The sequence below is a fragment of the Oncorhynchus kisutch genome, linkage group LG8, assembly GCF_002021735.2.
Source record: "Oncorhynchus kisutch isolate 150728-3 linkage group LG8, Okis_V2, whole genome shotgun sequence".
Taxonomy (NCBI): Eukaryota; Metazoa; Chordata; class Actinopteri; order Salmoniformes; family Salmonidae; genus Oncorhynchus; species Oncorhynchus kisutch.
Window position 1 is genome coordinate 7,833,754 of NC_034181.2, and position 15,635 is coordinate 7,849,388.

Consider the following 15,635-nt stretch of genomic DNA (forward strand, 5'->3'; position numbering starts at 1 on the left):
AGGAGCAAAATAAATAAATAAATAAAAATTAAATACAGTTGGGAAAGAGGTAGTTGTTTGGGCTAAATTTTAGGTGGGCTATGTACAGGTGCAGTAATCTGTGAGCTGCTCTGACAGTTGGTGCTTAAAGCTAGTGAGGGAGATAAGTGTTTCCAGTTTCAGAGATTTTTGTAGTTCGTTCCAGTCATTGGCAGCAGAGAACTGGAAGGAGAGGCGGCCAAAGAAAGAATTGGTCTTGGGGGTGACTAGAGAGATATACCTGCTGGAGCGTGTGCTACAGGTGGGAGATGCTATGGTGACCAGCGAGCTGAGATAAGGGGGGACTTTACCTAGCAGGGTCTTGTAGATGACATGGAGCCAGTGGGTTTGGCGACGAGTATGAAGCGAGGGCCAGCCAACGAGAGCGTACAGGTCGCAATGGTGGGTAGTATATGGGGCTTTGGTGATAAAACGGATTGCACTGTGATAGACTGCATCCAATTTGTTGAGTAGGGTATTGGAGGCTATTTTGTAAATGACATCGCCAAAGTCGAGGATTGGTAGGATGGTCAGTTTTACAAGGGTATGTTTGGCAGCATGAGTGAAGGATGCTTTGTTGCGAAATAGGAAGCCAATTCTAGATTTAACTTTGGATTGGAGATGTTTGATATGGGTCTGGAAGGAGAGTTTACAGTCTAACCAGACACCTAAGTATTTGTAGTTGTCCACGTATTCTAAGTCAGAGCCGTCCAGAGTAGTGATGTTGGACAGGCGGGTAGGTGCAGGTAGCGATCGGTTGAAGAGCATGCATTTAGTTTTACTTGTATTTAAGAGCAATTGGAGGCCACGGAAGGAGAGTTGTATGGCATTGAAGCTTGCCTGGAGGGTTGTTAACACAGTGTCCAAAGAAGGGCCGGAAGTATACAGAATGGTGTCGTCTGCGTAGAGGTGGATCAGGGACTCACCAGCAGCAAGAGCGACCTCATTGATGTATACAGAGAAGAGAGTCGGTCCAAGAATTGAACCCTGTGGCACCCCCATAGAGACTGCCAGAGGTCCGGACAGCAGACCCTCCGACTTGACACACTGAACTCTATCAGAGAAGTAGTTGGTGAACCAGGCGAGGCAATCATTTGAGAAACCAAGGCTGTCGAGTCTGCCGATGAGGATATGGTGATTGACAGAGTCGAAAGCCTTGGCCAGATCAATGAATACGGCTGCACAGTAATGTTTCTTATCGATGGCGGTTAAGATATCGTTTAGGACCTTGAGCGTGGCTGAGGTGCACCCATGACCAGCTCTGAAACCAGATTGCATAGCAGAGAAGGTATGGTGAGATTCGAAATGGTCGGTAATCTGTTTGTTGACTTGGCTTTCGAAGACCTTAGAAAGGCACGGTAGGATAGATATAGGTCTGTAGCAGTTTGGGTCAAGAGTGTCCCCCCCTTTGAAGAGGGGGATGACCGCAGCTGCTTTCCAATCTTTGGGAATCTCAGACGACACGAAAGAGAGGTTGAACAGGCTAGTAATAGGGGTGGCAACAATTTCGGCAGATAATTTTAGAAAGAAAGGGTCCAGATTGTCTAGCCCGGCTGATTTGTAGGGGTCCAGATTTTGCAGCTCTTTCAGAACATCAGCTGAATGGATTTGGGAGAAGGAGAAATGGGGAAGGCTTGGGCGAGTTGCTGTTGGGGGTGCAGTGCTGTTGTCCGGGGTAGGAGTAGCCAGGTGGAAAGCATGGCCAGCCGTAGAAAAATGCTTATTGAAATTCTCAATTATGGTGGATTTATCAGTGGTGACAGTGTTTCCTATCTTCAGTGCAGTGGGCAGCTGGGAGGAGGTGTTCTTATTCTCCATGGACTTTACAGTGTCCCAGAACTTTTTTGAGTTAGTGTTGCAGGAAGCAAATTTCTGCTTGAAAAAGCTAGCCTTGGCTTTTCTAACTGCCTGTGTATAATGATTTCTAGCTTCCCTGAACAGCTGCATATCACGGGGGCTGTTCGATGCTAATGCAGAACGCCATAGGATGTTTTTGTGTTGGTTAAGGGCAGTCAGGTCTGGGGAGAACCAAGGGCTATATCTGTTCCTGGTTCTAAATTTCTTGAATGGGGCATGTTTATTTAAGATGGTTAGGAAGGCATTTTTAAAAAATATCCAGGCATCCTCTACTGACGGGATGAGATCAATATCCTTCCAGGATACCCCGGCCAGGTCGATTAGAAAGGCCTGCTCGCAGAAGTGTTTCAGGGAGCGTTTTACAGTGATGAGTGGAGGTCGTTTGACCGCTGACCCATTACGGATGCAGGCAATGAGGCAGTGATCGCTGAGATCTTGGTTGAAGACAGCAGAGGTGTATTTAGAGGGGAAGTTGGTTAGGATGATATCTATGAGGGTGCCCGTGTTTAAGGTTTTGGGGAGGTACCTGGTAGGTTCATTGATTATTTGTGTGAGATTGAGGGCATCAAGTTTAGATTGTAGGATGGCTGGGGTGTTAAGCATGTTCCAGTTTAGGTCGCCTAGCAGCACGAACTCTGAAGATAGATGGGGGGCAATCAGTTCACATATGGTGTCCAGAGCACAGCTGGGGGCAGAGGGTGGTCTATAGCAGGCGGCAACGGTGAGAGACTTGTTTTTAGAGAGGTGGATTTTTAAAAGTAGAAGTTCAAATTGTTTGGGTACAGACCTGGATAGTAGGACAGAACTCTGCAGGCTATCTTTGCAGTAGATTGCAACACCGCCCCCTTTGGCAGTTCTATCTTGTCTGAAAATGTTGTAGTTTGGAATTAAAACTTCAGAATTTTTGGTGGTCTTCCTAAGCCAGGATTCAGACACAGCTAGAACATCCGGGTTGGCAGAGTGTGCTAAAGCAGTGAATAGAACAAACTTAGGGAGGAGGCTTCTAATGTTAACATGCATGAAACCAAGGCTATTACGGTTACAGAAGTCGTCAAAAGAGAGCGCCTGGGGAATAGGAGTGGAGCTAGGCACTGCAGGGCCTGGATTCACCTCTACATCGCCAGAGGAACATAGGAGGAGTAGAATAAGGGTACGGCTAAAAGCTATGAGAATTGGTCGTCTAGAACGTCTGGAACATAGAGTAAAAGGAGGTTTCTGGGGGCGATAAAATAGCATCAAGGTATAATGTACAGACAAATGTATGGCAGGATGTGAATACAGTGGAGGTAAACCTAGGTATTGAGTGATGAAGAGAGAGATATTGTCTCTAGAAACATCGTTGAAACCAGGAGATGTCATTGCATGTGTGGGTGGTGGAACTAATAGGTTGGATAAGGTATAGTGAGCAGGACTAGAGGCTCTACAGTGAAATAAGCCAATAAACACTAACCAGAACAGAAATGGACAAGACATATTGACATTAAGGATAGGCATGCTTAGTCGAGTGATCAAAAGGGTCCGGTGAGTGGAGAGGTTGGTTGGTGATTTAGACAGCTAGCCAGGGCATCGGTAGCAAGCTAGCATAGGATGGAGGTCTGTTAGCCACCCCTTACGTTCCGTCAGTAGATTAGTGGGGTTCCGTGTGGTAGAGGGGATTAATCCAAATCACACAACAACAACAAAAATAAAAACAATAGATATAGTTATAGAGGCCCAAGAAGAAAATATAATAATAATAATTAAAAAAATAATTTAAAAAAAATAATAATAAAAAAATTGTCCGATTGTCTATTCAGATAGCAGCCGGTAAGACAGCTAACGGTTAGCAGGCCGCAGATGGGCGTTCAGGTAACGTCGCGACGGAGGAGCCGGCCGAATAACTCCTTCGGGTAGATAACGTCGGCAGTCCAGTTGTGAAGGCCCGGTGGGGCTCCGCGAAGGCAGTAAAACGGGTCCGGATAGGTGACTGCAGCCCAGGTGTGATTGATGGAACTCAGGAGTGATTGACGGAGCTTGCTAGCTCCGATGGTCACACGGATAGCAGCTAGCTAGCTGTGAGATCCGGGTATGAATGTCCAGGGACATGGAGAGAAAAATTGGTCCGGTATGTTCCGTTCCGAGCCGCGCTGCGCCGTACAGAACTGGCGATAGATTTTCGAGCTAAAGGATAGCTGATGACCACAAACCGTGGTTAGCTGAATATTAACGATTTGCCAGTAAAGGAGCTAACTAGCTTCTGAACTAGCTTCTGGATTAGCTTCTGGCTAGTTTCAGGCTAGCTTCTTGGAGTTTCTGGCTAGCTTCTTGGAGGATTACAGATCTGAGGTAAATAATACTTTTTTATAAATATACATTGGTGAGGCGGGTTGCAGGAGAGTGTTTTGAAGATGAGTTGATGGAAAATAAAAATAAAATGTATGTGAAAAAGTTGTAAATATATATATATACAGGACACGACAAGACGAGGACAAAAGACGTCTGAACTGCTATGCCACCTTGGAGACTTTAGACTTTAGACTTTAGTCTTAGCTTGTGGAAGGCTACCTGAAATGTTTGACCCAAGTTAATAATATATCTTAATGAGGTTTAGCATTGAGTGAGTGATCCACAACTACTTTGTGGAACTCAAATGCTTGTCATATATACGTTTTCTAGTATTGTCAACAACAAAGTTATTAAAGTAGTTGTTAATATCAAAGGGTTTTTGTTATGAACAAGCCATCTGCCTCAATGAAGGATGGAGCCGAGTTGGCTTTTTTCCCTAGAATTTCATTTAAAGTAGTGAAGAGTGTTTTACTGTCGTTCTTTATATTAGTTATCTATGTTCAGTGGTATAGTTTCTTATTTTCTTTATTTTAGATAAGTAATTTCTCAACTGACTCTATGTTTGCCAGTCTGCTGTGTTGTCAGAGTTATTTGCTATTCCCTTTGCCTCATCCCACTCAGCCATACAGTTTTTCAAATCATCATCTATCTCAAATCAAATCAAATTGTATTTGTCACATGCGCTGAATACAACAGGTGTAGTAGACCTTACCGTGAAATGCTTGCTTACAAGCCCTTAACCAACAATGCAGTTTTAAGAAAACTTTTTCAAGTTTTTCAAGTAAAAAAAAAATCAAATCAGTCAAAAAGTAACACAATACATCTACATAACAATAAAGAGGTTATATACTGGGGCTACAGGTACTGAGTCAATGTGGAGGTTATATACTGGGGCTACAGGTACTGAGTCAATGTGGAGGTTATATACTGGGGCTACAGGTACTGAGTCAATGTGGAGGTTATATACTGGGGCTACAGGTACTGAGTCAATGTGGAGGTTATATACTGGGGCTACAGGTACTGAGTCAATGTGGAGGTTATATACTGGGGCTACCGGTACCGAGTCAATGTGGAGGTTATATACTGGGGCTACCGGTACCGAGTCAATGTGGAGGTTATATACTGGGGCTACCGGTACCGAGTCAATTTGGAGGTTATATACTGGGGCTACAGGTACTGAGTCAATGTGGAGGTTATATACTGGGGCTACAGGTACTGAGTCAATGTGGAGGTTATATACTGGGGCTACAGGTACTGAGTCAATGTGGAGGTTATATACTGGGGCTACAGGTACTGAGTCAATGTGGAGGCTATATACTGGGGCTACAGGTACTGAGTCAATGTGGAGGTTATATACTGGGGCTACCGGTACTGAGTCAATGTGGAGGTTATATACTGGGGCTACCGGTACTGAGTCAATGTGGAGGCTATATACTGGGGCTACCGGTACTGAGTCAATGTGGAGGTTATATACTGGGGCTACAGGTACTGAGTCAATGTGGAGGCTATATACTGGGGCTACAGGTACTGAGTCAATGTGGAGGTTATATACTGGGGCTACAGGTACTGAGTCAATGTGGAGGTTATATACTGGGGCTACAGGTACTGAGTCAATGTGGAGGTTATATACTGGGGCTACCGGTACTGAGTCAATGTGGAGGTTATATACTGGGGCTACCGGTACTGAGTCAATGTGGAGGCTATATACTGGGGCTACCGGTACTGAGTCAATGTGGAGGTTATATACTGGGGCTACAGGTACTGAGTCAATGTGGAGGCTATATACTGGGGCTACAGGTACTGAGTCAATGTGGAGGTTATATACTGGGGCTACAGGTACTGAGTCAATGTGGAGGTTATATACTGGGGCTACCGGTACTGAGTCAATGTGGAGGTTATATACTGGGGCTACAGGTACTGAGTCAATGTGGAGGTTATATACTGGGGCTACAGGTACTGAGTCAATGTGGAGGTTATATACTGGGGCTACAGGTACTGAGTCAATGTGGAGGTTATATACTGGGGCTACAGGTACTGAGTCAATGTGGAGGTTATATACTGGGGCTACAGGTACTGAGTCAATGTGGAGGTTATATACTGGGGCTACAGGTACTGAGTCAATGTGGAGGTTATATACTGGGGCTACCGGTACCGAGTCAATGTGGAGGTTATATACTGGGGCTACAGGTACTGAGTCAATGTGGAGGTTATATACTGGGGCTACAGGTACTGAGTCAATGTGGAGGTTATATACTGGGGCTACAGGTACTGAGTCAATGTGGAGGCTATATACTGGGGCTACAGGTACTGAGTCAATGTGGAGGTTATATACTGGGGCTACCGGTACTGAGTCAATGTGGAGGTTATATACTGGGGCTACCGGTACTGAGTCAATGTGGAGGCTATATACTGGGGCTACCGGTACTGAGTCAATGTGGAGGTTATATACTGGGGCTACAGGTACTGAGTCAATGTGGAGGCTATATACTGGGGCTACAGGTACTGAGTCAATGTGGAGGTTATATACTGGGGCTACAGGTACTGAGTCAATGTGGAGGTTATATACTGGGGCTACAGGTACTGAGTCAATGTGGAGGTTATATACTGGGGCTACCGGTACTGAGTCAATGTGGAGGTTATATACTGGGGCTACCGGTACTGAGTCAATGTGGAGGCTATATACTGGGGCTACCGGTACTGAGTCAATGTGGAGGTTATATACTGGGGCTACAGGTACTGAGTCAATGTGGAGGCTATATACTGGGGCTACAGGTACTGAGTCAATGTGGAGGTTATATACTGGGGCTACAGGTACTGAGTCAATGTGGAGGTTATATACTGGGGCTACCGGTACTGAGTCAATGTGGAGGTTATATACTGGGGCTACCGGTACTGAGTCAATGTGGAGGCTATATACTGGGGCTACCGGTACTGAGTCAATGTGGAGGTTATATACTGGGGCTACAGGTACTGAGTCAATGTGGAGGTTATATACTGGGGCTACCGGTACTGAGTCAATGTGGAGGCTATATACTGGGGCTACAGGTACTGAGTCAATGTGGAGGCTATATACTGGGGCTACAGGTACTGAGTCAATGTGGAGGCTATATACTGGGGCTACAGGTACTGAGTCAATGTGGAGGTTATATACTGGGGCTACAGGTACTGAGTCAATGTGGAGGCTATATACTGGGGCTACAGGTACTGAGTCAATGTGGAGGTTATATACTGGGGCTACAGGTACTGAGTCAATGTGGAGGCTATATACTGGGGCTACAGGTACTGAGTCAATGTGGAGGTTATATACTGGGGCTACCGGTACCGAGTCAATTTGGAGGTTATATACTGGGGCTACCGGTACCGAGTCAATGTGGAGGCTATATACTGGGGCTACCGGTACCGAGTCAATTTGGAGGTTATATACTGGGGCTACCGGTACCGAGTCAATGTGGAGGCTATATACAGGGGCTACCGGTACCGAGTCAATGTGGAGGTTATATACTGGGGCTACCGGTACCGAGTCAATGTGGAGGCTATATACAGGGGGTACCGGTACCGAGTCAATGTGGAGGTTATATACTGGGGCTACCGGTACAGAGTCAATGTGGAGGCTATATGCTGGGGCTACCGGTACCAAGTCAATGTGGAGGCTATATACAGGGGGTACCGGTACCGAGTCAATGTGGAGGTTATATACTGGGGCTACAGGTACCGAGTCAATGTGGAGGTTATATACTGGGGCTACAGGTACCGAGTCAATGTGGAGGCTATATACAGGGGGGTACCGGTACCGAGTCAATGTGGAGGTTATATACTGGGGCTACAGGTACTGAGTCAATGTGGAGGATATATACTGGGGCTACAGGTACCGAGTCAATGTGGAGGTTATATACAGGGGGTACCGGTACTGAGTCAATGTGGAGGTTATATACTGGGGCTACTGGTACCGAGTCAATGTGGAGGCTATATACTGGGGATACTGGTACCGAGTCAATGTGGAGGCTATATACAGGGGGTACCGGTACCGAGTCAATGTGGAGGCTATATACAGGGGCTACCGGTACCGAGTCAATGTGGAGGTTATATACTGGGGCTACCGGTACCGAGTCAATGTGGAGGATATATACTTGGGGTACCAGTACCGAGTCAATGTGGAGGATATATACTGGGGCTACCGGTACCGAGTGAATGTGGAGGCTATATACAGGGGCTACCGGTACCGAGTCAATGTGGAGGCTATATACTGGGGCTACCGGTACCGAGTCAATGTGGAGGCTATATACAGGGGCTACCGGTACCGAGTCAATGTGGAGGCTATATACTGGGGCTACCGGTACCGAGTAAATGTGGAGGCTATATACTGGGGCTACTGGTACCGAGTCAATGTGGAGGTTATATACAGGGGCTACCGGTACCGAGTCAATGTGGAGGCTATATACTGGGGTACCGGCACCGAGTCAATGTGCTGGGGTACAGGATAGTCGAGGTCATTTGTAATGTGACTATGCATTGATAGTAAACAGTGGGTAGGAGCAGTGTAAAAACAATGTAGATTGTCAGGGTGGCCATATGAACAGTTGTTCAGCAGGTTTATGGCTCGGGGGTAGAAGCTGTTAAGGAGCCTTTTGGTCCCAGACTTCGGTATCGCTTGCCATGTGGTGGCAGATAGAACAGTCTATGACTTGGGTGACTGGAGGGGATTTGGCAGTTCTACCAGTCAGTTTCTTGATGGGCGCATGACACAATCGTGTCTCGGAGCTCTACAGCTTGGTTTTTGCTCTGACATGCGTTGTCAACTGTGGGAGCTTATATAGACAGGTGTGTGACTTCCCAAATCATGTCCAATCAAATTAATTTACCACAGGTGGACAATCAAGTTGTTGAAATATCTCAAGGATGATCAATGGAAACAGCATGTACCTGAGCTCAATTTCGAGGAAAAGAGGTCAAATAGAGCAAGAAGTAGAGTCAAATGCTTATTTTTTTATTTGATAGAAAACCTGAGAAATACATACATATATTCTTGACATTACATAATAAAAAAGTATATTTACATATTTACATGCTTTTTATTTTTTCCATTGGAAATGCTAGAAATGTCACTCAACTAGTAAGTCATATTGTGTAACAGATACTGACTTTGTAGATTTAAAAAACAACTTTCTAAGTACCATTCAACAGTGTAAATGTATATTTAGGCAGTCTTTAGGCAGTCTTTAGGCAGTCTTTAGGCAGTCTTTAGGCAGTCTTTAGGCAGTCTTTAGGCTGTCTTCAGGCAGTATTTAGGCAGTCTTTAGGCAGTCTTTAGGCAGTCTTTAGGCAGTCTTTAGGCAGTCTTTAGGCTGTCTTCAGGCAGTCTTTAGGCAGTCTTTAGGCAGTCTTTAGGCAGTCTTTAGGCAGTCTTTAGGCTGTCTTCAGGCAGTCTTTAGGCTGTCTTCAGGCAGTCTTTAGGCAGTATTTAGGCAGTCTTTAGGCAGTCTTTAGGCAGTCTTTAGGCTGTCTTCAGGCAGTCTTTAGGCTGTCTTCAGGTAGTCTTTAGGCAGTCTTTAGGCTGTCTTCAGGCAGTCTTCAAGCAGTCTTCAGGCAGTCTCCAGGCAGTCTTCAGGCAGTCTTCGGGCAGTCTTCAGGCAGTCTTCAGGCAGTCTTTAGGCTGTCTTCAGGCAGTCTTTAGGCAGTCTTCAGGCAGTCTTTAGGCAGTCTTCAGGCAGTCTTCAGGCAGTCTTTAGGAGGTCTTCAGGCAGTCTTCAGGCTGTCTTCAGGCAGTCTTTAGGCAGTCTTCAGGCAGTCTTCAGGCAGTCTTCAGGCAGTCCTTAGGCTGTCTTCAGGCTGTCTTCAGGCAGTCTTCAGGCTGTCTTCAGGCAGTCTTCTTTGCATTCCTCCAGCTCTCTCTCTCTATCGAGTTCTCACCTGAACTGGTGTCATTCATTTTACTGCACACTCCTGAAAGGAAAAACAATCATTATCCATATATCATTAGTACATATATCAGTAATACATATATAATGTACATATAGTAATATACATATTACTGATATAATGCTGATGTTCAGATATAATACTGATTTACTGATATTGTACTGATATAGTACTGATGTAATACTGATGTTCAGATATAATACTGATATACTGATATTGTACTGATGTAATACTGATGTACTGATATACTGATATACTGATATACTGATATAATACTGATATAATACTGATATAATACTGATATACTGATATAATACTGATATACTGATATAATACTGATATAATACTGATATACTGATATAATACTGATATAATGATATACTGACATAGTACTGATATAATAGTGATGTACTGATATCATATTGAAATACTGATATAATAATGAAATACTGATGTACTGATATAATATTGAAATACTGATATAATACTGATGTACTGAGTATTGCATTGTTGAGAAAGATTCATATGGATCAGTTAGTGTGTATTGAATCTGTAATGAAGTCTGCATATGTTGTCCTCACCTTCGGGTTTTCATTATTTTCTCGATGGTTTTCTTTGCAAATGGAGCTTCTGGATTCAGACACTTCTTCCCTTCTCCGTTCTTCAGAGTGACACTGAATATACATGGAGAGAGAGACTACTGTTAGAAGTTAGCCTTCACCACTTTCCAACTGAGAAATAATATTATCCTACTAGCAAGTGTACAAATAAATAGCAACATTTACCATTGTGTCCATCTACTGAGCTGGTCACAATATGCACTGATATTAGAGAGATTAAAGTAGATGTCACGTGTCAAAATTTTGATTGATGACCCTATGTGAACCTATGTGAACTCTATGTGAACCCTATGTAGTGATGACGTGTGCATGTCTTCTGGTCAGGCAAGCCTGGTTAGGTGGGGGCTATGGGTTGAGTAAGGGTCCATTTGACAGGCCGTTAATGATTGATGACCCAAGCCTGATTTATGACCCTATGTAATGATTTATGACCCTATGTCATGTAGAAGGGTGCATGCCCAGGGGGGTTGGTTGGGTTGAGTAAGTGACCATGTGTCAGGTCAACCTGTTACTGTTTCTCACGGTTTGGGTTGGTTAAGGCCCCTTATAAAGCCGCTGAACAATTCCTGTTTAAGAGTGCACAAGATCTTAAGAATAACCATGGAATTTGGGATCGGTACCAAACAAGTGATGACGGTAACAACTGAAGCAGGCCTTCGGGTTGCCCATAGAGCAAGGGCAAAGTATCAACCAGCAATATATGATGCGCCAAAAAAACGTTTTTTAAATGTGTATAGAACCCAAATACCGCCAGCAAATGCTCTGACAGATCAAGTGTTGATGTCTAATGGCCAGCAGTGGGGGTATCGGTTTGATTACCTGGCCTGTAGAGTGACCCTCTATACGGTAGATGAAGGAGAAGAATATACAGACCAGACTGTAGGCTTGGAATATGGTGTTGAAGACTGGTCGGTTTTTCGCAAGGTTGTGTGTCCTGAACTGAGCCTTATCACCAAGGGGTATAGTGTGTTCACGGGCCACGAGACCCGTTGGGAAGGTACCCCTGACTCCTCAGGACAAATATTTCACAGGGTGAAAATACAAAGAAAGAATGGCCGACCGTGCGGCAGCGTGGAGTTCTATATCGGCACCGAGGCAATCCGAAACCACAAACTTAGGGGTGGTGGCCTGACTGGGGATACCCGACTGCGTCTGCTTATCCCTTTTAAGAGTTGGGATGTACTGGAATTGAAAATGTTGCAACCGTTGGATGCTCTCTTTGTACAGAGCCAACAGCGTCAGAGCCTTGTTCATTTAAAGAAGTGCATAATATATACGAATCGTAAAGATTACGATGCAAAAGAGCCTCAAGAAGATACAGCGTCAGAAGAAAACTAAGTAAGCGGATGCTTTAACCCCGCCCCCCCAGATACCCAATGGCCTTGTTCTACAATAAAAAGAAAAAAGCAGCCAGTTCTTCATTTCAGCATACACCATGGATCTCCAGACCATCTACGAGGAAGCCACTACGTCATGGGGGCCCGACACTAAAGACACTATGCCACGAAGCCCTACACTCTACGCACCCCTGGCAAGACCCGTGACACCCCCGACATTTACCCAGCCTGAGGATGTGTTTGATGGGGTGGCCAGTACTATTTTTGTGGATACAATCAAGGCCTCTGTAGCTACACTTTTAAACGTGGTGATTGGCGAATATATACGAGAAAAATGCATCGGCTGTGAGATCAATCATCCCAGCCAGCGTCGTCATCCTTGCCTCTACGACCCTCCTAGATACTACTTTTTCAATCATTTTGAGGAGCTGGTGAAAAGACTGTGGTCCTGCCGTTTTATACCAGCGCTGGTCATCGCCCTGGAGTCTATGGGTATTGCGCCGTCTATCCCTAGAGTTTACGGGGTAACCGAAGCCTTCCTACATGAACTGAAGGAGGCCATCTTCATCCATGAGAAACTCAAAGAAATCCGACACACCCTGGTGGACGACAACAAATACAGGGAAGCTGTGGTGGCTGATGTGATGCTTTTCTGGCTCAATAAATCCCAAGAGACCGAGTGACATTTTGTTTATTTAGAGCTATGGGTAACTATGTGTCTACGATGTTTGAGCGAATAAATACATTTTTTCTTTTGAGAGACCTTACAAATGTTATGCATCAGATTATTGAAAATAAAGTGAACAATGTAAAGTTCTACACAACCCACAATACAGGGGTTATTGTAGAGCGTGTGTTAAAAATGGAGCAAATCATGAAACATGTCCGACATACGGGCGAGAGTTTACAATGGTCACATATGGTATCAAGGCTTGTTGAGGATTCTGAAGAACTAGAAATAACTTTGGCTAAGATTTTACATTATTTGTTTGAACCACCCTGTAATGTGAATGTGTATCATATTTGTTGTTTATATACTTATATATCAGACGTGTGTGTTTTAAAAATTCAGCGAAACAAACCTGTAAATCTAAACAATATATACAGGGTGTTGCATGCTGTGATTGTTGAGAAAACGGGGACTTGTATCTTGCAACAAATCCTGAATTGTCTGTATACGTAATAATTGTTGCATTCTTAAAATAAAAATTCACAAACTGAAATGTTGTCGTTATATGAAAGTGGCTCATTACAGTTATTGTACCTCAGAGAGGCAAGAAGGATGGCTGAGCAGCTGTTGAAAAACATATATTATAATCCCTCTAACCCCGGGTCTTATGGGGGTAAAGAGCGTTTACAGAGAGCTATAGTCGAAGAAACAGGTAGTCTGTTAAGCGATGCTAAAGTGAATGAATGGTTATCAGAGCAAGATGCCTACACTCTACATAAACCTGTAAGAAAACATTTTCCAAGAAATAGAGTTTTTTCTACGCATCCATTATCCCAATTTCAGGCGGATCTATGTGACATGCAGTCCCTTGCCGATAAAAATGATGGAAATCGCTACATGCTAACGGTTATAGATATTTTCTCTAAATTAGCCTATGTAAGGGTGTTAAAAAATAAGAGCGGGGCAGAGGTGACCAGGGCCTTTGAATCGATCTTGAAGGCAGGAGGCGCACCCAAGAAAGTGCAGACGGATGGCGGAAAAGAATTTTTTTATAAAACATTTCAGAAGCTAATGAATAAGTATAATATAGTACATTTTGCTACAGGCTCTGATTTGAAAGCTTCGGTTGTGGAACGCTTTAATAGGACTTTGAAAGAGCGGATGTGGCGCTATTTTACAGCTCACAACACCAACCGATATACAGACATAGTTCAGGATTTAGTAAACGGGTACAACCACAGCTACCATAAGACTATACGTATGAAGCCCTCGGAGGTCTCTTCGGAAAACTCTTTTCAAGTCTTTAAAAATATGTATGGTTTGTTCCCACTTCGCCGTAAGAAAAAAATGACTTTTAAATTCCTAGTGGGTGACTTGGTGCGTATATCAAAGTTAAGGGGTGTTTTCGACAAAAAATACGAACAAGGCTTTAGCTCGGAGTTGTTTACCGTTACCGAATGTCTGCCACGCATTCCGCCGGTCTACAAATTAAAAGATTATGACGGGGATCTTATAGAGGGATCTTTTTATGAGAAGGAATTACAGAAGGTCCAGTTGGGTAAAGACAAAGTCTTTCACGTGGAGGAGATTCTAGATCAGAAGAGAGAAAAGGGTAAAAAATGGTTACTGGTCCGCTGGAAAAACTGGCCTCAAAAGTTCAACAGTTGGGTATTGGAGCAGGATGTGGTGGAGGCAACGGGGCTTAATTTAAACCCCTAGTCATGATAACTAGCGCATCATTCGCGTGTACACAGTTGGGCATCATGGAACACAGCGGCTTCTACCTGACTCTCCCCAGTAATGCGTCGGCACAGATATATCGTAATAATCAGAGTTCGAAGTATACAACCAATTTTCCAAAGCCTATAGAGTTATCAGAGGCTTGGGAAGTAGGTCTCAGCGAGATTACATACCCCCATAGTTGGTATAATATCAAAGCTAAGGACCGTGATTTTTATTGCAAAAGGTTCTCGGAACCTGCGAAACTTATTAAGCTTAAAAAAGGTTTCTATAGAACCGTCGACAGGATCGTCTCAGAGTTGAATGAACACCTAACCCTGAACAAGATGGAAATATTCCTATTCTACAATCCAATCCATAAAAGGATACAAATCTCAGGGCCTGCTAACGGAGGTATAAAGACCAGCGGTAATTTATCCTACATGTTGGGGATGGGTCCCAATAAATGGACGTATGTGAACGATAAATTATTCCCATTCCCTGCGGATATACATGCAGGCTTTTACAACATATTTGTCTATACCGACATCATAACCTATCAAAGGGTCGGAGACAGCTGTGTGCCCCTCCTGCGAACAGTTCATATAGACGGCAAGGATGGGGACATCGTCACTGTCAATTATGACAAGCCGCACTACGTACATGTCAGCAAGAACTATATTGAAAACATTCTGGTTGAGCTTAAAACGGATCAGAACGAAAACATTGAATTTACTTATGGTAAAACGATTGTAAAACTCCACTTTAGACCCACCAAAACCTCTCTACATATATAATAGCTGTATTATATTTATAAACATAATACAAATAAAAGTGTTATGGAGCACCATCAGCTCGACCCTAACCGTTATGTTTCATACTATGTGGATCAAGTGGGTAATGGACTACCAGGATATCATGGAGCGCCGACAATGTATGGTTCGGGGATAGGAGGTATATTCCGTAACCTCTTCAGGATGGTTTTACCGTTTATGAAGAGAGGCTTCAGCATAGCCAAACCACATTTAAAATCAGCGGCTAAAAATATAGTAAGTGAGGTTGTAGCCAATGCTATGACCCGAAGGGCGTCACCAGAGGTGGAGCATCAAGAAGGCTCGGGGCTTATGATATTGTCTCGAAGGCCAAAAAAGAGACCCCCTGGTTTAAGGCGTA

General features: G+C 44.0%; 1 protein-coding gene across 1 annotated transcript in view; it reads right to left on the reverse strand.

Annotated features, from left to right (window-relative positions):
• Nucleotides 1-10,693: 10,693 nt before the first annotated feature.
• The window catches only part of LOC116374796 (C-X-C motif chemokine 11-1-like), a 29,994-nt gene continuing 25,052 nt past the window's right edge, over nt 10,694-15,635 (reverse strand). The window contains exon 3 of the mRNA XM_031829614.1: nt 10,694-10,790. Coding sequence (XP_031685474.1) covers nt 10,694-10,790 — 97 coding nt within the window. The remainder of the gene's footprint in view (nt 10,791-15,635) is intronic.